The 23,305-nt window shown below is 50.8% G+C and overlaps 6 protein-coding genes across 6 annotated transcripts; 4 read left to right on the top strand and 2 right to left on the bottom strand.

Annotated features, from left to right (window-relative positions):
* Positions 1-3,987: 3,987 nt before the first annotated feature.
* On the top strand, positions 3,988-4,767 carry EsH8_X_000275 (bZIP transcription factor; the record flags this gene model as incomplete). Its single annotated transcript, XM_083274363.1, has 2 exons — positions 3,988-4,000; positions 4,049-4,767. The coding sequence occupies 2 exons, from the start codon at positions 3,988-3,990 to the stop codon at positions 4,765-4,767; spliced, it is 732 nt and encodes a 243-aa protein (XP_083119755.1).
* Positions 4,768-7,806: 3,039 nt separating this feature from the next.
* Positions 7,807-9,007, top strand: EsH8_X_000274 (GTPase-activating protein SEC13; the record flags this gene model as incomplete). The annotated part of the gene is made up of 4 exons (XM_083274362.1): positions 7,807-7,809; positions 7,870-7,914; positions 8,086-8,201; positions 8,260-9,007. 4 exons carry the CDS (start codon positions 7,807-7,809, stop codon positions 9,005-9,007), a joined length of 912 nt encoding a protein of 303 aa, XP_083119754.1.
* Positions 9,008-11,728: 2,721 nt separating this feature from the next.
* EsH8_X_000273 (uncharacterized protein) lies at positions 11,729-12,846 on the bottom strand (the record flags this gene model as incomplete). The annotated part of the gene is made up of 5 exons (XM_083274361.1): positions 11,729-12,014; positions 12,075-12,421; positions 12,484-12,619; positions 12,675-12,711; positions 12,771-12,846. 5 exons carry the CDS (start codon positions 12,844-12,846, stop codon positions 11,729-11,731), a joined length of 882 nt encoding a protein of 293 aa, XP_083119753.1.
* A 1,927-nt stretch (positions 12,847-14,773) lies between these two features.
* On the bottom strand, positions 14,774-17,060 carry EsH8_X_000272 (uncharacterized protein; the record flags this gene model as incomplete). Its single annotated transcript, XM_083274360.1, has 2 exons — positions 14,774-16,745; positions 16,852-17,060. 2 exons carry the CDS (start codon positions 17,058-17,060, stop codon positions 14,774-14,776), a joined length of 2,181 nt encoding a protein of 726 aa, XP_083119752.1.
* Positions 17,061-19,835: 2,775 nt separating this feature from the next.
* Positions 19,836-20,174, top strand: EsH8_X_000271 (uncharacterized protein; the record flags this gene model as incomplete). Its single annotated transcript, XM_083274359.1, has 1 exon — positions 19,836-20,174. One exon carries the CDS (start codon positions 19,836-19,838, stop codon positions 20,172-20,174), a length of 339 nt encoding a protein of 112 aa, XP_083119751.1.
* Positions 20,175-20,299: 125 nt separating this feature from the next.
* EsH8_X_000270 (MARK/PAR-1 family serine/threonine-protein kinase) lies at positions 20,300-23,215 on the top strand (the record flags this gene model as incomplete). The annotated part of the gene is made up of 3 exons (XM_083274358.1): positions 20,300-20,521; positions 20,608-21,238; positions 21,291-23,215. The coding sequence occupies 3 exons, from the start codon at positions 20,300-20,302 to the stop codon at positions 23,213-23,215; spliced, it is 2,778 nt and encodes a 925-aa protein (XP_083119750.1).
* Between the last annotated feature and the right edge of the window lie 90 nt (positions 23,216-23,305).

Raw genomic sequence — 23,305 nt, 5'->3', positions numbered from 1 at the left:
TAAGACCTTCTTCTTAATAGCGTTATAGGCTTTATTAGAGAGCTTCCCTCTATACGCCTTTAATTCGCTATAAAAGGCGAATTTAATAAACCTATAGTTAACTAGCTTCTAGATGTAGTTAGGGCGTTTATATAGGTATTTATTATAGTTAGTAGTTCTTAATTCTAGCTGACTACTAAGGGTTGTATATATTCTAGTTACTTTATATAACTTTAGTAGGTTTATATATAATAGATCTCTAAGGAGGTCTCTATACTGCTTTAAAGTTAACGCTAGTCTCCTAACTTGTTTCTACTTAGTAATATTATTTAGCTTGGCTGTTACCTATAATAAGGCGATTTATAGTTCTACTACGTATAAGAAGGTCTTAATAGTAAGCGTCTTATATACTTTAGTAATACTATAAGATTTAGCCTATAGGAAGGCGTTATACTATTCTAACAACTAAGTTAATAGGTTAATACTAGATGAGGCCTTTATAATAGCTCTATTATATCTTTCTCTTATAAGTTCGTTTAACGTATTACTAGTAGGCGTAAATCTCGTTTAAAGTAGTTTAATAGTCTTATAGATACTTAGATCTCTAGAGTCGTTAAGAAGCTCTAAATAAACTGTTTCTATAATATCTAATAAGACTATTAATTAAATCTAGAGTAAGATTAGATTATATGCTTATTAACGCTTATAAAGCTTAGTCTTATTATTCTATAACTATTAGATGTATAAGATAAATACATCTTTAACACCTTTACTTTACGTAGTAAGAGGTACTAGTTTCTAAAGAGGTTCTTATCCTATAAGTTCGTCTGTAACGGTAGATAAAGTAAGAGCTTAGTATGCTTAGAGTTATATAAAGTAATCCCTTTCTAGCTCTACGTTTCGTTCTAGAACGTAGGCCTCTAGAGAGATACTCTCTATAAATTCTAGAAGAATAGTGGTGCCGTCTGGGTTAATATATTTCCAGACTTTCCGTTTGCATACAGTAAATCTTAACGTATTATACTATAGCTGCTAATCTTTACGTATTAAGAGGGGTCCTTATAACCTCGTTGTAGTAGGTAATCTAACGTTCGTGTGGGATGATATTCCAGGCTGGCCCTTTATGTAGAAAGATCGTTATAAGGAAGAGGATAAGAAAGGCGGTACTAGGTAATATACTGCTTTACAGTAGACGGGGTATTATTGCTTATAAATAAGCTGGAGCTAGGCTTATAACTGTTATAAAGCAGGATTACTATAGCGGAAGTAATTTAGGGTTAAAAGTAGCTTGATTTATCTAAACTAGGTGGGCTACATAAAGCTGGCTTATATACACCGGCTTTGCGTAGGGCGACCGCCGACTTCGCGTGGGCCGGCCGGCCGCCCGGGCAGGCGGTCTGCTGGGGCAGAATAATTCAGCAGGATCTTGCGCTGCGTTGCGACATGTTTCTATTATATAAATAGTAAAATAGTTATTAAAGTATTAGGAATAATACTATACTTAATAGTATTAATATATTATTTATAAACATTTAAGCTTTAAATTAAAATAAAATTTAAAAATTAAAATTAATAGTATTTTTTAAAGTCTATAAATGTTTTAATTTCTTATATTAAAAATAAATATAAAACTTAGAAGTAAAGTTATTTTAGTATGTTTACTTTTATATAGTTATTAATATTTAATTTAAATACATATAAATAGAGATTTTTTATAAAATAAACATATAGACTATTTCTTAAAGTTTATTTATTAATTAGTTTAATATACTTAATATATATATTATAGTGTATACTGTAGTGTAGTATTTAAGAGTGGCTAAAAAACTAGGTAAGTTATAGTGCCTTATATAGCTAGGACCTAAGGCTGGACTTGCCTACTAAACCCTTGCTAGTCAGCCCAGCCTTGTAAATAGATTTGTCTCTTCTTCACCTTGAAGTTTTCGCAATTAGGTAATACAGCTGCATGTTAACCGGTATAGAGTTCGCCGCCGTAACATCTAGCTATGTATTATATTTTTTTTACATTATATTATATCTAACCTATCACGTAGCATCTAGATGTTTATTAGTGATGAAATATATATACATATAGAACAGTTGCACTGGGTTAACATCTAGCCCTTAGTAATTATTGCGGTTCACACTGTTTCATCACACAAGATCTTTTACATACTAAATTGCAATGCTGGTGAAGCAGGAAAGTATAACCAGTATCAATTGGTTTGTTAGGTGAAGAAGTAAAATATGTCTTCATGCTAATACAGAGAAAGTGTGTACTATCTAGTTAAGAACCAAATTGAGACGCTGTTGTGATTTAGTGTTATGTCTTTATGTTTATAACCAGGCACACATTATGGTAGGCCGTTGCATCCGTCATTCCCATTGAACCTGATTTAATTTCCGGTCTGGGTTGGCCGAGAATGCCACCAATGAGATGCGCACTTTCAGCAATGGAACGTGCCTTGGCACATTGACCAGCCAGATCAGCTTAACCCTCAGCGTCTGGGATGGCAGGCGGAGCATGGCTTAGAGGTTTTAATAGGTCAGACTCGTCAGAAGTACGAATGCGCAGGACGCTAATGTAGACTACGCAGCGAAAGCTGACACTGTGCCTAAACACGTAAGATTGCAAGAATAGGACACAATTAGATATACCTATACCTCGGTCGACTGATTGTTAATAATCATCTACCGTGGTCAAATAGCCTGAATGTAACCCTGAAGGACGCTCAGCTATGCACTTTCCCCCCTTTTCTCTGAACGTTCTCAGGTATACTTTCGAATAGGACAAACTTGGACCCCCAAGCAATTGGGTCGGAAAATAAGCACGGAGCGATGCAAGACACGCGAATTGCAAATGCTCATCTTGACGAGGCTGTTAGGCAGCACACTGTGTACCTATCCCATTATGGCGTCGCAAGCCAATGAAAGGCAGACGTCCCGTGCATCAAAACCAAGCTGTGTTTGGCTAAGTGTCAGAAAGTGTGAGTCACACATCGGTTCAGAGCAGGGATTATACCCTTCCTTTTTGTGGGCGGAGTAGAATGCCTTGCAATACATCCAATCGTAGTACACAATCATCGGGCTTTGGCGAATTGCGGGCCGTTTTGCCCTTGCGGAACGCCAAGGTACCTGACCCCATTGTACCAGTCTTACTACAGGGCTTCGCCAACCGCGCCCTTCGCCTCGCGTATCTCTCGGAGGTCATTATCTGCCGTTTTGCCTTGTTGCTGCCTGTCAGGCTACAAAAGGTCGCTAGTCCCTCCGCGCCCTCCCACACTCGGAGCTCTTTTTTTTTCCCTCATCATCAACATACTCACCCAGAAGATACCCAAGATAGCCCAAGAGGCCTGCCACAATGCGTTAAATCACACTTTCCCGGTCGCCCCTGCTTTCCAGCTTAACAAAATTCCGTCTCAACTTCATAAAAACATTCTCCCCACTCAACTTCACCCTTCAGTTCAACCTCTCCAGGTCGATCTGAACTTCAGCACACCAGCTATTCCCAGCTTCAGCTCAGGTTCTCCTTCCCCCGCCACCATTCAACCGCAGGACTTTTCAGTCTTCACCACGGATTCCCAATCAACATGGCTTCCCTCCAGTTCACCCAGCCTGCCGGCACTACCCGCGCCACAACAACAGTTCAGCCCACCCGTCGAGCAATCCCCTCAACAGGACTTCGTCTTGTTCGACCAGCCTCGTACCAATCAACCTAGACAATTGACCGCACAATCAGCCGCCTTAGGCAACAATCAACGCCGTCACTCGTCGCATCACCTTCGCCAGCAGCACCCGCAAGGCCGAGTTCATCTCGTTCACCAGAATCAGCGAGTTGCGCAGATCCAGGCCACCGGTCATTCTCGATCGTCTTCGGTGTATTCCCCCGCGCGATTAGCTCAGTTTTACGCCTCCTCCGCCCCATCGTCTTCCGCCACTTTGAACCGTCGTCAGCGTCCTCCTGTTCCGCTGTTTTCCCATAACATTCAAGGCCAAGCTACTCCCACAATGGACTTGCAAGGTATGGCGTCTGTGTCCAACTATCATGCATTCCGCTCATACAATCTAGACCTTGATCTTGACGACTTCACCGGCTTCGAGGGTGGCGCATCTACCACCTATTCGTCGCCTGCCATGCCCTCAGTCTTTGACTTGGGCGGAAGCACATCTGGTGCCAGCAATCTGGGTACCGTCTCGCCCCAGGACTTGCTCATCCAGGAGCCTTTCATGTCTGCTCCCAACTCAACAGCCCTGACAGCCTTGACGTCGCCGTCTATCTACAATGAGTCGCCCGAGTTTAACGACAGCTACGATGTCTCTCCTAACTTCGGTACTGGTGACTTCGGCTCGGGCGATTTCGATGCTGGCTCTGGCGATCCCTGGTTTCCGTTGTTTCCCCAGGAATCAACGCCGGCCAAGAAAGACGACACTAGCCTTATCCAAGAGGAGCAGCAGCCAATTGGTCAGTCACCTGACACCAACTCCGAGGAGCTTGAGGTTGTCGAGTTTACTTCTGGCCGTCGGAAGTCCGCCAACTCATCTCCATCGGGCTCCACACGCCATTCTTCCGTTGCCGGTGTCAATTCTCGTCGTAGGGACAAACCGCTACCTCCCATCATTGTAGAGGACCCCAACGACACCATCGCCATGAAACGGGCGCGTAACACTTTGGCTGCTCGCAAATCTCGTGAGCGCAAGGCACAAAGATTTGAGGACCTGGAGGAGAAGATCCGAAAATTGGAGGCAGAGCGCGATCATTGGAAGAGTATCGCTTTGGGTCGTTCTTAACTAGTTCTAGGCGGTCATGTTGTGGATGAACTGGAGGGAATGGATTACAGTCCATTGTGTTTTTCCTAATTTCTCTTTGCGTCGGGTCCTTCTTACAAGTGGCAGTCTTTCCGTCATTCTTGATTGTAATTGATTCAATTGTTTTACAGCAAAAGTTGATGGGTAACAGTATTTGATAAATAATGTCCATGTACAATCCAACCTTGCACTCCACTGGTGATGTGCACCCAAAGTGACGACGTCGAAAAGCCTAATGTAACTCAAGGAACTTAATAAATGAACGGCCTTCATGAAGTATGATTTGAAAAATTTGTCTCGCGCGCAAGGCGTCATCACATCGATGGCGCAGATAATAAGTTTGCACCGCCCCATGGGCACGGACGAAAAAAGTTACATCTGTCTTGCACACAAAAAAGGCAATATGGTTGGATCTCATAGCCATTCTATGCGTACTATATTGCGTTTCTCGTTCTTCATTTTGCAAATTCAGGCAATGGACTGTGCTCATCTTCCAGCTGTAAGCGCTTGTTAATAGCGAAAATGAGAACACATCCCGTGCGTCGTTTCTGGGCAATAATATCTTAGCTTTGCCGACTTTCTACCATCTCAACTGTAACTAACAGTGCGGTGACTGCAGCCTGTGAGGATACATTGCACCCTGATTGACACGACTGACAGGTCCCAGTCAGGCATATATGTATGCTCATGAATAACTCTGGCCACCAAAAGTCATCTGTGATGCACCACAACTCATCTTGGAATGGTTGCCTCCGAGGGTGAGACGAGCGGGGACATAACCTGCCTCCTCGCGATGGCCTCTTCACCCCAGTCAGAGAGCTCGCAAGGTGAGCTTTGCCTTGAGATTGTCCTCTCGTCCTGGCTATGCGACTGCACCCCGCCCGACAGCGTCTTGGCCCCTAGTCAATTTCCAGCTGTCTGTTCGTCGCCCGCACTGGTCTCCATGATTTCATTATTAACGATATCCTTGTTTCCATCTCGGAAATCCTTCATCAGGAGTAGGAATCGAGAGTTCTTCCATTTATCTCCTTGTTCATGCTGGACTGACTCCAAGATCTGTCTCGCTGCTTCCGAAATTTCAGATTGCGATTGATCATGTCCTGCAGGCTCAGCGGGTGCCGACTGGGAAGCCTCGCCAAGGACAAGTCGCGAAATGTCCGGTACATGAGCAGGCAAGCTCATATTGGTCGATATGTCAAGGTCATTAGTACCAGGTACTTTTTGGTCGACGGACGCTTGTTGGTTGATATGAGTCGTGGCTGGAGTAAACTGCCCTTGTCTTGTGTCGGCTTCAATAGAAACATCCAGAACAGACGTTACGGCAGGATCTATGGAAGTGTTGAGACCATGACCAGTTGCCTGGGTAGTAACTCTAGCTTGTTGATCTTGTTCCAACTCTCGCGCAAGCTCTTCCATGATGGCGTCTACGTCCTCTATGTGGCCATCGCCGTGGGCTGCCATCCACCGATCCATTTCAAGATCAAATTCAGCTTCGGCTCTCACGGCATTATTATTCGTGACTCCTACGGCCACGGGGCCATTGACGGGCCTAAAGAAAGATGGCATGGGCTGCAAGCCCGTGGTGTTGTGCGCAACCCCAGTGAAGGTTGGCTGATGATGCTCCATGTTTGGATATCTAGAGGCTTGGCCGCCGGCGGCAGCATTTGGAGCGCCTCTGGAAAACCTTGCGAAGTCTTGAGCCCAGTCAGACGCTCTTAACGGTGACTTCACAGCCTGGTTTTGCGAATGCGGTACAGATGTCGCTGCCAGGCCAGGTGTGTTCTGTATTTGAGTCGAAGAATGGTAGGAGCCAGAAGAAAAGCGTTGGCCATGGTGACCTCCTCCTGCCATATGTGACGCCTGCAGACCCGGAAATGGGTTTGGGATAGACGAACTATGTGCTGGAAGCGTATTTGGCCCTATTGACCCAGGTCCATTCGAGCCGAGGAATGCACCGAATGCCGCCTGCGCCTGTGTAGAAGGGATTGGGCCGGTGGATCGGAATCCCTAGAATCTAGTCAGAAAGAGAACATGAAGAGCGTCCAGACAAGTGGTTTCTTACCTGCTGGGTTCCAGGGGCACCAGAGAAACGGTCTTGGTGAAGGCTCCGGTCTTGGGCGCCATACTCTACGAGACTCTTGAAAGGCGTAGAGCCGCTGCAAGAGCTGTCGCCCATGATGAAGTAATCTCAATGAGCAGTTTGGACAACAAGAAACTAAGGATATCGGCTGGGGACTGTAAATATTGAACACCCTAGGTTACGGTGACGACCTCGTCCTGGGGCGCGGGTAGAGCAAATTGTCGGTGAAACGGACGGTTTGTGGCGAGAAGACTACAATGAAGAATGCGTCAACTACGGACTAAAGGCACGATGTAAAGGCCGTTCATTCATGTAAAAAAAATAAAAAAAAGTATAAACTCCGCCTAGGGTCGCAGAGGTAACTGAGGAAACGATCTGATTAAGGGAACTCATCACGAGGCGTTACAGATTGCGGCGCCGGAAAAAAGACGCCTAGTAAACGCGGCGATGCGTCCCTTGTGAAGAGCGACTTATCGTTGTCCCGAGTCGGACTACCTCGGCATCAGCCTGTACTGTACGTACCGACTTAGCTGACCTTCACAGTTGGTTCCCCGACGTGACATAACTCATGCGGGGTGGCGGGGGCTGGGAGGATGGAAACAACAAACCTTTGGACGGTGACTAGCATTGGGCGGAAAATACTTAGACCGACAGCAGTTGTTTGAGGGCGGTGGAAAGTGAGACAAGACCAAGTCACGGGAGCTGCCACTCACCGCCTACCTAAAATATCCATCACCCTGAGAGAGTTACCTAGGCCAGGTACGTAGCGGGTGCCATTGGATCTCCAACTGAGGCCAGCTTTGGAGGGAGCTCTTGACTTAGGTGGCTATTGTAGCGATACCCCCCGTCCACCATCTGAACAGCGCATCAAACAGACTCCGGATTTCCTCTACAACAACCCAGCGCAACTTCGACGAAACCAGCAGAAATTCATTTCAAAAATGGTGTGTCCTGCCTTGCCTCCCTCTCCAGTATTGCTGTGCTAACCAAGCACTTTGTCGCAGGCGTCTGCCCAGGTCATATCTAACTCTGGCCACGATGACATGATTGTACGTGCCAATACCGCCCTCTCCTATATTCCCAAACCTTCTTAATTCTCAGGTGCAACTATGAGACTCGGTTGATCAATCATTTGCACCCTGGCTTCAACACTCAATGCAGCGGGTGGCACCTGTACACAACCCAAAATCGATTAAGCTAACCTCACCCAAACCTTGCAGCACGATGCCGTCCTCGATTACTACGGTCGCCGACTTGCGACATGCTCAAGCGATCGAACAATCAAAATTTTCGACATAGACGGGGACTCTCAGCGGCTTGTTGAGACTCTGAAAGGGTAGGGATACCTCTTACCTCTTGGCTTGGTCTGTCTGCTCCTGCTGACTCGGTAGCAGGCATGATGGTGCAGTCTGGTGTGTTTCGTGGGCGCATCCCAAGTACGGCAACATTTTGGCTTCGGCTGGTTACGACGGCAAGGTCTTTATCTGGAGAGAGCAGAACAATCAGTGGCAGAAGATCTTCGACTTTGCTCTACACAAAGCTTCCGTCAACATCGTGTCGTGGTCACCGCACGAGTCCGGCTGCCTCCTGGCCTGTGCCTCCTCCGACGGCAATGTCAGCATCCTCGAGTTCCGTGACAACAGTTTCGACCACACTACCTTCCCAGCTCATGGGCTAGGCGTCAACTCTGTTTCCTGGGCTCCAGCGACGGCACCCGGAAGCATTGTTAGTAGCACTCCCGGACCTGGATCGGCGGGCGTGAGGCGGTTTGTTACGGGTGGCTGCGATAACTTGCTCAAGATCTGGGTCTTCGACTCAGCATCGCAGTCGTACAAGCAGGAACAGGAGCCACTTGCTGGACATACAGACTGGGTGCGAGACGTTGCGTGGTCGCCCACTGTCTTGCAAAAGTCATACATTGCGTCAGCCTCCCAGGACAAAACTGTTCGAATTTGGACCTCGGATTCGTCGAGTACAGGTCAATGGAGCTGCAAGGTTCTCAACTTCGATGCCGCCGTCTGGAGAGTGAGCTGGTCCCTGAGCGGCAATGTCTTGGCAGTCAGCGGTGGTGATAACAAGGTTTCACTGTGGAAGGAGAATCTCAGGGGCGAGTGGGAGTGTGTCAAGACCATTGAGGAGTAATTCCGATGTCAGTGTGGCATCAAGAGCATGGCGTTCGCGGCAAAATAGGGCATAGATGGGTCAATACGCGATTGAACCTCCTGTATTTGACGTCGTTTTGGAGCTGATATACCTGTCTTCTTTCTCAGACACCCCTGGCCCTGAGTGAAGCTACACATCTCTGCGACCTCTGCAGACATTGAGTCCAAGAGATCATACGTGTAGCATTGAATCAATGCCGTGCCCCTACACGGCAAACCCCCCAGCCCCCTCCCCCCCCTTTTCCTTTTGCCCCCTCGTTCTGTCGATTAACCGTTTTCCGATGCTCCTGACATCCGTTTCCAGTTATATATACAAAGTTGCTTCGTTCTCTAGTGCAAGATTAGGCGAAACATGCTTGCGCCCCCAAGAGCTGAAAACACCAATGCCACGAGACTGCCAACAATACAATGCGAGGAAGGGCAAGACTGGCTCCTGCGTTTGGCAATGATGTCGGACTTAGATCCACAGGAGAGCTCGTCGATATGCTGGTCTGACGAAGAACGTATATCTCCCCTGTGTAGTCGGATGTCATGAAGAGCCTTCCATTGCTGCCCCAGGCAAGACCAACTGGACGGGAGCAATTATCCGGGCAGTCGTTAAAGTATGCATTGCTGAGTATGTCAGTAATTGATGTCTGGCTGTCAGCGGGCTCTGTGGGCGCTCCGTTCGAGAAGCGTATGCTGGATACCTAGTAACCAACGGGTTCATCTCGGTTCCCTGTATGCGTGTTAGTTGTAGTATGCTAGTGATACCAAGCGACTCGGCCGTTACTCACAGCTTCCGTGGAAGGTGACAAGAGCCTCAGAACCGTTTGGTGTGGATTTGATATCCAATGGGGCAGTGTGGGCTCGAAATGTCAACCTAGGGGATACATGACTGACGGCGCAGGTTGTATCGTCGAGAGAGTGCGAACTGGTCACCTGTAGTCATGTTACTGACGTCAGGAAACCCATCGGTCGACCACAGGGCAAAGCAGTGCGGGTAGCCGTAATTGTCCCCTTGGTTCTCGGTAGAGCCGTTGAGGTAGCCATATGGAAGTCGAGTTCTTCTGCAGGGTTGTCTCGGTGTATGTCAACCCCATTTCTTCTCAGTTGATCGGCCGACTTCTCGACAGTCCATATACCACCGCTGACATGTTCCTCTACCCCGCCGACAGAATTTCTTAGCCCCCTCCGAGCATGGTCCCTTGATTAGCGAAGTTGAAGGGTAGCGAGTCCTCGTTGACGATCCCAATATTAAAAGCGCGAAGCTGGGAATGACCCGTGGATTGGCTAGTGGCATCGTCATCAGTGAAACGTAAGCATAGTAGATAAACTATGTCAGAGTGTGCTGATGAGTGAAAGTAGAGTTATGGAACCCATTCTTGAAGGATTTCCCAATTGTGGTATATGACAACAGAGAGTCGTACCGTCCTTATTAAACCAATGACCTGTATGGCTGCAGCATCGATTGGGCCTAGACTGACATATGCAATTCAGTCGAAGACGGGATGATAGACTTCGTCCACCAGGGTGTTTGGTTGATAAATTGCAATGGCAGCCACGATGCTTTGTTCTTGAAGAGGTGACGACTTGCTAGATTGGAGGACGGCGATGTAGCCAGCGGATTGCTTCAAGGGAAACTACCTGTAAAGTATATGCCTAATTAATCGAGATGTCTACCAAACTATGAAGCAAGTACAACGAACAGGTGGGACTTTTGCGTGCTGTTCATCTGTTTCCGCGAATGGAAACTAAGCCAGTCTATTTTCAGCTGTCTGGTATGGTGTGTGAGACGACATAGCCTTGCTAACATATTTGGTAACGGTAGCCTGCGCGCGGGGCTATCATTGGCCAAGGTATGCCTAGAGCGAATCAGCCAAGATACCAACGGTTCGACTTCCTATTTCGACTTTCGAGTATACGTGCTATGTATATTGTCTCTACTAAATCGGAATGCCGCTCGGTCGAGACAGGTCTAAGAGATGGAGGCTACCGTTGGGTAAATACATGGCCAATTACTCCAATCATGTCATTACTCTACGCCCACAACTTTCCAAACTACAAAGGAGAGGCCAGGCCTATTGCCCCAACATCTTACGTGAAACGAGGTATCCCCGGTGAAAACATCATGGCACTACCCCCACAGGCCGGGCCGGACCTCTTCCCCGGGGCGGGCCACCCTGCCGTCACCCCGCCTCTATCGCCCCGCAAGAAATGATGTAAACGGTTTCTGCCTGGTTAGGGAACCTACTACCGAATACAAAACCAGGTGCCGCAATACGAGGCAGTCCCTAGTCCAAAGTTGCCAGCAACAGCTCTGCCAACGATGGCAGCCTTATGCGATACTAGACTCAATCATGCGTACTTAACTCAACTATGACGTTGTTCGAGATTAGGGGCGAGGACACGAAAATAGAACACAAAGCGGAGTATAAGTAAAGTAGGTCCCTACTGGTTGTGTCTGACCCTAAGTTCAAAGCAGCTATAAACGCGCTCGATTCAAACATCAAGCGATGCCCCTATCAATAGTGAATATCCCAGTTGGATGACGCATCTGGCATATCAAACCCCATGAAGCTTAAGCGTCGCGTGTATGTATGCTCGAATAATTAGACGCAAGGGGACCAGCAGTTTTGTCCGCAAAGCCAACTTGTGCGCTACACCGTTACGCCAGTCCTGTCCTCTCGCCACCAAAGAAAAAAAACCATGCCGAATAGCCTCAGCGGAGGCCGATGACGCTCATCTCCAGGGTCCACACACGCCTGATCCAGACCTTGAGCTTGCCCTGAACACCCTCCACATTTTCAAGCTCAACGCCTTCCCACCAGCATCGTCTCGCAGGCTTCCGCCAGAAGAGAAGCAGTTTCTGCGCCATACCAACGGCATTGCTGCCCATTTCATTGCCTCGAATATCGCTGCGCAGGCGTGCCAATGCCAGACTACAAACGACCGCCTTGTTCGGCTCGCCTGCTCTGTGACCCCATGTGTCGTCATGATTGAAACCGCTGGTGACAAGTAAGTCTCTAATTTACGACCCGTATTCGTCCATCTCCGGGAAAACTTACCCTGCCGTCAGCATTTCGATGAGGTGGGCTTCTGTAGTGCCAGGCTCATCACTCCGCTTGAGGCCGGAAAATATGCCGCTCTGTTGGAGAAGGGCTTTGCCTGCAGCTCTCTTGACTTCCATCATTTCGGGTTGTGTAATATCCGCCCGCGGGGGGATGACGTAAAAGTCCAGATCCTCTCTCAGAACAATGATGCCGGCTCTCTTCGACGAGTCATCCCTTGATCCCATAGCATCTCCAGGTACAGCATCTTCATCTTGTAAGGTAGTTGGAGACGTCTCAGCTGGTATCGATTGTGCGACTGTGCGGAAGAAGTCTAGCATATATTGCAGCGATGCCGGATCGTACTACGACTTGATGTCAGTGACCGCCAATGCTGTGGTTGTGGCGTAGACCAGATTATACTTACATCCACTTGTACTGCATCGCCCTCAGCGAAGCCACCCAAGTGCCCTTCAGGGAAAAGCCCGTTCGGGAACAAAGACAGGAGGACGAATTCGGGTAGCGTTAACAGCTCGTCCCTGGAAAGTACGAACCTCGTCCCCCTGCAAACATTGAATGTTAGCACTCATCGGAAATATCGTTAGTAGATATCCCTACCGAAGGTCCATGGCAATGGTCTCATCTGCGCCGACATCTGGTTTTGCATTAGCCTACTGTAAAATCTGACCAGGAGGGAAAGAGACATTTGCTTACCTCCGATCGCATTAATGGGTGGACCCCCTTGTTGCACTTGAGTAATGATACTCGATGCGCCACCGGCAGTAGCCATTAGAAAAGCAAAGGATTGGAGTGGACTTGGTCCCTCCGAGTATGCGGGCGGTGGTTCAGTGTCGTCGTCCTTTGCGGAAGAGCTCTTGGTGTCTCGAGGAAGCGCACGCTTTGTCTCGGCAAGGGCCTGATCGAAGGAAGTTGAGGTCGATTGATCCGCAGGAAATCCCGAGGCCAATGGCGCGTATGCTGGCGCAGCAAGAGAGGAACCAGCAGCGTTGACGGCTGAGTTACTTCGCTCACAGATATGTTCTAACTCGGAAACGGTATCGGGAGAGCCGTAGAGAGAGGAGAAAGGAGGCGGCCGGGAAGTTGAGGCCTCGGAAGCGGGATACTGAGGTGGAGGTGACTGTCCGCGAACGCTGGGCCCACCTGCGTCGTCTTGCTGTCCTTGTTTTGCTTTCCCTTCAAGCTGGGGGTTTGGTTCTCCTGGAGGAGTGACTCTAAGCCGGGCGGACACGGGCTGCCCGTTCCTGGCGTCTTGCGAACCTGGCAACGTGATGGCGGTTGCGAGAGGGTATTGAGCGTCAGGTCGTAGCCAAATGCGGCGTTGGATGGCAGTTTACTCGATCAATAAGCGGCCGCAATCGCTCGCATCTGCTCGTGGTTCGCGGGGACAGACACGAAGGTAGGAGGTATCGGTTACAGTTGGTCCAGTGAATGATGGTTCGTCGCACGGGTGACGGTGTTATGCTCAGGGCGATGTGGTCTGCAAGAGAAGAAGAAGCGCGCCGGATACTAAGTCGTTCGTAAGATACGGGTGGCAGGGTGAAGGCCGCGTTGCAGGGGGGGGGCACTACCTAAATCGAAAGAGTTGTTTTCCTGTCCTGGCTAAGAAACTGGCGCAAGGAAATTGGAAGCGAGGTCTGTCAGGGTCAGTTTGATGAGGTCGAACAAGCATGGAAGGATGGCGGTTAGTCCATGAATGGGGGGAGGAGGGTCCCACAACTGCCTCGGGCCCAGGTCTTCCATACCCACTTATCTATCACCATAAGGTACACTGCAAGCAAAGTACCTGCCTGCCTATACAGTTAGGCACAAGGGGGTGTTGGGGTGTTAGGGTACAGCATGTACACTACTGTCAAGATCCCCCCTCCCACTCTCCCCCTCTCCCAAGCCCCCTCAAGACTCAAGAGATCCCTCTCTCGGCCCCAGCCTCTCAATGCCCCAGCCTTCTTCAACCCGGCGTTTCTCAACCATACAATGTACCTGAAGGCCCATCACCTTTCGCTGCATTAATTTCCATTTACCAAAGGCTGGTATCAAATTTATTCTTTCCCGCACGAGGGTATTACCGGGCATAATGCGTCGTATCCTATGATTCCGCACACTACCCACCCGCCTCAAGTGATCCTAACTAGGTACCTAGACAAGGCATGTTTTAGCAGTCCGTGCCAACCAATAAGCGCCGCCATCGGCTGCCATCATTGGTTCTAGCCGCCCATGCCGCTCAGGCACATTCTCACCCAATGACTGGATTGGCCATAGCCATCCCCTTTTCGCATCACCTCCTCTCGAGATTGCTTGCTTCAGTTCGATCTCACACCTGCCAAGCAACTTCTGCCTGCCTTGGAATACTTCCTTGTCCCCCATGCCAAAGGTAAAGCATATGCAGCTTAAGGGACAACTAGATGCCTGAGCTACTCTGACCATCGCATAGTTCGAACCTAGGGACGGAGAGAGGCGCTATAGACATGACTTATACTTCGCATAACATAATCGTCACCATGTCCATCTAGTGAGAATAATGGAAACAAACTTGAAGCAATGTGGTGCTGGCTAGCAACCGAAATTTGACCATCACACAGGAGCAATACAAAACACGTCACTCGCGACCGTCAACTGAGGTTCAACAAGTGTGGAATGGGATGTACTTAGATGATGTTGCTTCCAAAGCATGGAACTTGATGAATTGACCGAGACTTACTTCATTCATCCTCGTCACTACTATCACCAAAAATCGCTTTGAAGACCTCGTCGCTTGGCCGTGACTCCTCGTCGGCCTTGACTTCAAAACTAGACGCGGCGGGCGCCGGCCTTGGAGTTTCGCTTGCGGCTCCGAGACCTGACAGAGCACCCACAACGTTCGTTGATGCCCCAAAGGTAGATGGCTTATGTGCTGTGTCGGCGCCGGCCGGCAGCAAATATAGTGGGTCCCGATTCTCCGAAGACGTTGAAGCGCCCGGCTCTGAGTCTGACTGCACGTGGGCAGGCGGCCGTACGTTGAAACGCTTGCATAACAACCTGGTCGGGAAGAACTCATCAGTCAGCCTCGTTATGCGCCCATACATCCCCATCTTGGCTGCCTCTTCAGCTGGATCAGCTGGCCTAGACGACCTAAGAGCATGCTGGATATTGGAGTCTGAGCCGGCTTCCGAACCAGCGGCCATCTTGGGTCCCGTTGAAGCAGTCGTGAACCGTGTCGCCATAAACCCCGTCATTGGCTTGAACAGTTGCGCACACCCGTAAAACTCCTCAAGCTCTTTAACATAATCGTCACCCGACATGCTTGAAGGTTTAACTGGAGACGGTCCGCCAAATCCTGCCGCGTTTTGCAGGTAGAGCCGATATCGTGCGCGCTTCGCCTCGTCGTTTGCGTAAGGCCCACCTGCGCCTGCCCCACGACTCATTGCTGCAATGGCAGTGTCTTTAGCCAAACCAGGTATATTCCTTACCCTATCTTGCAGCTTCTGCTCGGCTGAACGTGCATGCTCTCTTGGAATCTCGCCTCTGCCTGGGGGAAGATTTGTTCTGCCAGAGGCTGCAGCAAGACGCTCACGAGAAGCGGCCGACATGTAGTCAAAAATTGATTTTCCAGGCAGTGATGACTCGCCCAGAACCGCGGCGCGGGATCTGGGGTCATGTTGAGCTGCTTTGGCAGCGTCTGCTGTAGACACGTACGTCACCTTTTGACTGGCATCTGCAAGGCGCCTCACTGAAGTCCAACCCTCGGGCACAACAGGGGGCGGGTGATACCCGGCCGATGGTCCGATCGGTCGAGATTTTGATGTCTGACCAAAGTTGAAGCCTTTCAACGGTGGTTTTCCATCGAGACACCTTGCCTGGTCGAAAGCCTTGGTTGGGGCTGGTTTGGCAACGAAGATCGGTTTGGAGCTTAGCGCTGGGTTTGCAGACACAGACAGTGTCGCACTCGACGATTGCTTTTTCTTCCTTTTCGCTTTGTCGGCCCCTAGGACCCGGTTGTATGATATTCGCGGGCCTATTTCGTAAGGGTCGTCGTCATCGGAGCCAGTGTCGTTAAGGATGCCAACACCGAAGCCTCCGCGCTGTCCTTGCTTCTGCCCCTTGCCAGACATGCCCAGCGCAAACCGGGGACCGCTGGCTTGGCCATCGTCACCTTCATTATGCTCAACTTCAACACCAGGACCATGTTGATTTGGCCGATCGTTGTCATAACCAGATAGTTGTGAGAGTCGAGTTTCCCCTTCATAACCCAAGCCCTTACGGTTGGCCTTGCGAGAGAAGACGATCATATTGACATCGTCTGGAGCAAACAGATGGATGCCTTCTGCCGCCGTGTCCTGACTACCGCTTGAGACACCCAAACGTGCTTTCCGCCGTATTCTTGGACCGATTCCCTGGCCATCCTTCCAGCCCATTTTCCTCAAAAGCTTGAGGCCCATCGTATCACCTTGCGGTCTTATCAGGCTAGCGAGCCCGCCGGCGTAGTGTCCGCCATGTCCCGGAGATCCGAGAGCCGCAAAAGGTTCAGTTGTCCGGATATCTTTAGCGGCAGCGGCGTCTGCAAGATCTTCCTCGTCCATGTAGTCTTCCGGTCGGTAATGGACTGTGTTTGGATCCTTTTCCCGACGATTTTTGCGACTCGACACAAACGTAGACGGAGTCCATCCCTCCTTGGACCCAACCGTATTGAAGTATCTGCATGGCAACCGTCAGTCAGTGAGCCGAGAAGTGCGTATGTACATATGTATGTGCCATGGCCGAAAGCCTGTCAGCGACATGCAGACAACGGAGAGAGACTTACCCTGCACTCCATCCTCCGGTAAAGGCGCCGTGCAGCCGTCGCCTTCCACGCTCATCCCTCACTTCCTGCTTGTAAACAGGAACATAGGAGCCGTCATCGCGAATATCGGGGTCTAGTGGGGGCAGAGGAGTGCCGAAGGTGACATGGGCAACAGCCTCGTCGTACAAATCAGCCTCGTACGTCGCATGCGACCTTTTGCTATGCGTCATGAGGTTGCCGGCTGTGAGGTAAGAACTACTAATGCGATGCGCAAAGGTTTAAGACTGGGGCCACAATATCTGCGGTGAGCTTGACTAGTGGACTGAAACCACTGGTGTGTAGATGCTCCAATGCGAGGCAGATCTCGCGATCAAAGTGTGATACGGGATAGCTAGGTAGGACTCGCCAAGGTACCTCAGCCTTGCCCGCCAGGGCGCGTTCTGGTTTACCTCGCCCGTGGTAATCCGAAAAGCCTATCTTATCTTATCATGAGCACATGTACTTATCGATAAGGTCGATAAGCCGGATAAGACATGTTCACTACACTAGGTAGACTACCTAGGTATTCTGTGCCACAAGATGAGTGGAACAAAGGACAAGGAGAGAAAGGCTAACCGCAAGGATTGATTCATTGTTCTGGCTCACCGGCCAGGACAATACCGGATCAAGGTCCTCCTCAACTGCTTAGTAGCCATGGAGGACTGTGTGCGAAAAAGGGAACGGGTTGCGATACAGACAGAGTATGCGGATATGTGTTGTGAATTACTCGCGGCCTCTCCCCTTACTATTCCACATCCTTGATGGTGATTCGGGGCAGCGAAGTTGGCAATTTCCCACTGATGCCCAACTCCACGCGGTACACGCTTGGTGGGTTTGAACTGGTTGAAGGAGAACAGGGAGACTCACTGATATGACATAGAGGCAGCAAAGCTGCAAGCGTGAGCTTTGATGCCGACAGCAAGGACAATGTCAACATTAATGCAAACAACTTTTGAATCGTATTGTGTGTGTCCATGGCAACATGGCAGCAGGCATACACCGAGAACCCGAGGTCAACCTGTGCACATGTCTGTAGCTGCCCTGGCTCGACTCAAGGCACAGCAAATACCGTACTCACGCGGTTTATTATGCGCAGCGGGCCAAAATAACTGAGCGCTTCTCAAGTTAGCTTTCCTTGAAAGCATCGGTGCAATATTCTGTAACCAAAAATGTGGTCTGCTTTCCTCTTAGCTGTGCATGCCTGGGGGCACGTCCGCGTTAGTGTCAGGTGCGTGCCTGCGTCTTTGCAGCCAACTTGGCCATGGTGCGTGCAGCGGCATCTCAGTGGTAGTCGGTGGAGGCTAGCCCCAACTGCCTACCTACGTGGTGAAGAACCGGAGAACTAATATGTGGTACTATGTGTTCCGTACTAGCAAGGTATTGTAAGACAAAATGAGGTAAGTACCTTGATTAAGCATCTACAGAACAGGAGGAGCAGGTATCCATCTTTCTCCTCTTCTTTAAAGTACCCCATCCGAGATTAACAACAAACAGCCAAACACGGAGAAACAAGGCAACGAGGTTCTTGTGATCAGGCCCCTTACTCCCCTCATCCCTTCCCTTTCCCCTTGTAGGTTTCTCGTTGGGTTTTACTCTTATCATCATCACAATAAGAAACATCATTCATCACCCGCCGCCTCGAGGCAGGAAATGCCTCAGAGAGCGAAGTACAGTAGCCTACTTGGGTACGTATCTACCTGCTCTGGAGGTTGGGTGAGGAAAGGATTAAACCCCGGATACTTTACCGAGGTACCTATCTAAGGCACCCTGGTCCACGGCGTAGTAATGTAGCGTGCCTAGTCGAGCCAGGGGGCAGGTACGCATCTTAACTAGTGCAGGTACCTCTTGAAGTCGGTCACGCCTGGTCAGACCAGTCTGTGCCGGCCTGGCACTCCAGTGGCACTGCTCAGCCCGGTTAGTTCAATGCACCCGAGTCGAAAAGCGAAGTGCTTGAAGTTACCATTGCTCCGTACATGCCCATGATACAGGGGCACGAGTCCGTATGCCAGGCCTCTGCCCCGTGTCATCATAACCATGAACGAAATAAGGCTTCAATACGGAGTAAACGGGCCATGATTACCCACTGGTCAAGTCGGTTTACCTTCAATGGCAGGGTTGTTCCTGTTCATTAAGTATTGATGGGAGGGTCGCCAACAGGTTGTATAGAAATTATCTTCCTTGCCTTAGGGGTACCATGCCTTAGGTCGCTGGCATCAACTTGACCGTGAGGTAACTGGACGATGTTGTTGATGCCTTTGCCGTGCTGCAATGCGCCTTGGTACGCTTCGAGGCACCTTGCCTTACCTTGCTTGGGTTGGTTGATGAACTCATGGATTGATTAATTGGGCTGCTCGCTGCGTCGAGATATTGCCTCCTCTCGTCTCGCCCACCTCCCATCGTCATCACCTCTAATGACCTACCCACCTCAGCCCAAATTTGCCGGGAGATAATCACACCGCATGACCCGCCCCGTAACAAATACAAAAAAGGACCTCTTTCGACCCAACCTAAACACTGCCTTGCCTGTGCTTGCCTTATTACCTTGTCAACCTATCGAGTGAATGCCTTGGCAGGAGTGCGCGCGTCTGTGGTGTGTGCTTCAGGAGGAACTGCGCAATTGAGCAATGCTGCATCAGACCTGAGCAAAGTCAGCAAGTGACTCCTGCAAACCTCCCCCGCTGCCGCTGCCGCTGCCACTGCCACTGCCTCGCTCTGCCTTGACCACCCGCGTCTGTTTCTGTTTCGGTCCCTCAACCCCGACAAATTTCCACCTTTCCTCCCGTCTGGACCTGGATGCTCGCCCTTTCCCCCTCTGTGTCCCTGCCCCGTCCCATCCCATCCCGTCCTATCCTGTCCTGTCCTGTCCGCCAGAGCCAGCGCCTGTGCCAGCCGTCAGCACCAGCGACCCTCGCATCCCCCTCCTGCAATGACAATAGCCATCCCAGCGAGCTCTGATCCCCCAGCACATGCTCCTCCTCCTCATCCACATCCTCCTCCTCGTCCTCACCCTCACCCGCAAACACATATTCAGCCAACGACTGCTGCGCGCTCCTTCTCTACCCGAGCCCGGCCTCCTGTCTCCGCCTCTGGTCCTCCCCCACAGCGTGCTTCGTCCACCTCCAATCACCACCACCACCAACAACAACAACAACAACACCACCACCACCACAGCCGTAGCCAGCAACTCCAACACCGTTCGCACTCCCGACAGTCCTCTGCCGCCGCCGCCGCCGCCGCCGCCGCTGCCACTCCTCGTCCCGTTCAGGATATTCTTCCGCAACATGATTATGAAACAGCGAACGTAGTCTCCTACTCCAAGCGATCCGCCCCTAGAGACCACCCGCCCTCGTCAACCCGCGCCGACGCCTCGCGTCCTCAACGTCACGGCAGCACCAGATCGAATCACAATCCTCACCAACACACCCCCGACATGCCCGCAAACACCGCCGTCGCCAACAACGCCGGGCCCGCTCCTGTCAATCATGGCGCACCAGACCCTAGGAGCCCGGGCGCGTCTTCGGCCTCGAAGCACACCAGTAGATCGCGCACCACCATTCCTACCCCGTCGGGAAAATGGATACTGGGCAAGACAATTGGCGCTGGCAGTATGGGCAAAGTAAAGCTGGCCCGCAAGGAGGACACAGGCGAGCAGGTTTGTCTTTTCCTTTCTCTTTCTTTTCTGCTCTGTGCCACCCAATCTATATAACGAATACTCATCCTTATACCTTTCAACCACAGGTTGCTTGCAAAATCATCCCTCGTGGTTCCACGGAGGATGGGCACCAGACCCGAGCAGATAAGGAGAGAGCAGACCAGTCCAAGGAGGTCAGGACCGCCCGAGAGGCCGCCATAGTGACTCTTCTCAATCACCCCAACATCTGCGGCATGCGAGACGTTGTGCGCACCAACTATCACTGGTATATGCTCTGCGAATACGTCAACGGTGGTCAGATGCTTGACTACATCATCTCCCACGGCAAGTTGAAGGAGAAGCAAGCTCGCAAGTTCAGCCGTCAGATCGCCAGCGCCCTCGACTACTGTCATCGGAACAGTATTGTTCATCGAGATCTCAAGATCGAGAACATCCTCATTAGTAAGAATGGAGACATCAAGATAATCGACTTTGGTCTCAGCAATCTTTTCGCCCCTCGCGGCCACCTAAAAACCTTTTGTGGTAGTTTGTACTTTGCGGCCCCAGAGCTGCTGCAGGCGAGGGCCTATACCGGCCCTGAGGTTGACGTGTGGAGTTTCGGTATCGTGCTCTACGTCTTAGTATGCGGCAAAGTTCCCTTTGACGACCAAAGCATGCCCGCCCTACATGCCAAGATCAAAAAGGGCCTGGTTGACTACCCAAGTTGGCTATCGAGCGGTAAGCCCCCGAGTCTGTGACTGCTCCAGTACCTCAGTCTGACATGACGCAGAATGCAAACACCTGCTCTCCCGAATGCTTGTGACCGATCCTAAACAGCGGGCCACGATGCAGGAAGTCATGAACCACCCGTGGATGATAAAAGGGTATACCAGCCCACCCGAAAACGGGTTGCCGCCACGAGAGCCGCTCTCGCTTCCTCTAGACTCCGACGTTGTAAACGCTATGACTGGCTTCAACTTTGGCTCTCCGGACGCCATCAGAGCGCACTTGACGCGAACGATCGAATCAGAGGAATACCAACGTGCTGTGAAGCTGTATCAGCGCGAGAAAGACCTCCCCCAGCCAACCAAGGATGTCGAAAAGAAGCGTGGGTTCGGCTTCGACTTTTACAAGAGGAGGAACTCGGGCAACAGCCGTGATACTCTTACAGCGCCAAGTTCCGAGGCTCTTCAGCTTGGCAATGATCCTCTCAACGCGTTCAGCCCTTTAGTTTCGATATACTATCTGGTGCGGGAGAAACAAGGTCGTGATCATACTGAGAAGAATCCTGGGGCTCCAAATGCGCCAAAAGAGAAGCCTTCGATTCCTGAGATCACGCCACCGCAGGAGGCTCACACCAACTCTTCTGCCTATGAGATGCCTGGCGAGAGGGCTACGGGCGGCCGCTCCCGTCCACGTGCTAGGACCCACGGCGAAGATGAGGCTCCGGACGCGGTCAAGAATTCTCAGCTATCGCCAACAACACCTCTGTCGCCTGAAGTACCTCCTGAACCAATGCCAAAGAAGGAGAGCACAGCAGCCGGCATCTTACGACGCTTCAGCACCCGAAGGCGCAGAGATCCGGAGAGGCTAGACAGAGATCGGTCTCACCCGCCTGTCGTTCAAGTTCATTCTCCATCTGAGGCACCTCCAGCACCGGTGCCACGAAAGAGTTTCAGCATACGACGTGGCAGGCGGGATCGCGAAGAACCTGATCCTCTCCCGCTGCGATCTGGAAGCAGTCAACCGCAGCACAGTGACCTCCTTAGCCCTCCCCTGTCCGCTGGGGGCCCATCGTCGCGGCGGAAAGGCCTGGGTCGGTCTACCAGTGTGAACTCTGCAGACCTTCGTCGCCGTGGATCAACCCGGGCTTTGAAGGAGCCACCACCAACGAGTGGATCGGATCAGTCGACCGCCACCGACAGACCACAACCTGTGTCGAGGGACAGCCAGCAATCGCGAGCGGCGTCCATGAGAGCCAAGTCTCTGGGCCACGCGAGGCGCGAGAGCATTCAACAGCGCAGACTTCGCCGAGAAGAGGCAAAAGAGGCAAATGTCCCGGAAGAGACGGATCAAGAGCAAGGTGACCAGAGCGGCGTGTCCACTGACAGATTAGACAGCTCCGACTTGGCCAAACCCGTTTTTCTGAAAGGGTTGTTTAGTGTGTCAACCACTTCAACCAAGACTGTGCCAGAGATTCGGGCGGACATTAAACGAGTGCTCAAGGGCTTGGGGGTCGACTATACAGAAATCAAGGGCGGCTTCTCATGCAAGCATACGCCTAGCATTGACCTCAAGAAAGTTCAAGATCCTCCTGGTAGTCCTGGTCAGGCACCTCCAGGGCACAAAAGACGCTTCAGCTTTGGCGCAATTAGAGGCGGCGACCGAGAGCGAGAGGACCTGCGGGACGCTGACCGAGGACCCAGTACACCACGCGGTACTGGTAGGAACGGGGCGGACCAAAGTTACTCCAACTCGGACGTCTCAGTCGACAGTGTCTCACGGGAGGCGGGAGGGTCCACTAGAAGAGTCCCGGGCGAGACAAGCACTCATGTCCAGAGCGACCTTGGCGGAAGTATGGTCCTGGAATATGAGATTTTTATCGTCAAAGTTCCTTTGCTATCTCTCCACGGGGTTCAGTTCAAGCGGTTGGTGGGAAATACATGGCAGTACAAGAATATGGCCGACCAGGTGTTGAGGGAACTTCGTCTATAATGGGGGTGCAAGGGGGCAGATTCATAGGCAAGGACAGATTCCGCGAAGGCTTGCAATGGCCCAGACTTGAGGACAGAGACTTGGGCCAGC

This window comes from Colletotrichum jinshuiense, chromosome 10 (assembly GCF_051148585.1).
Source record: "Colletotrichum jinshuiense chromosome 10, complete sequence".
Lineage (NCBI taxonomy): Eukaryota > Fungi > Ascomycota > Sordariomycetes > Glomerellales > Glomerellaceae > Colletotrichum > Colletotrichum jinshuiense.
This window is presented reverse-complemented; position numbering and strand designations above follow the sequence as displayed.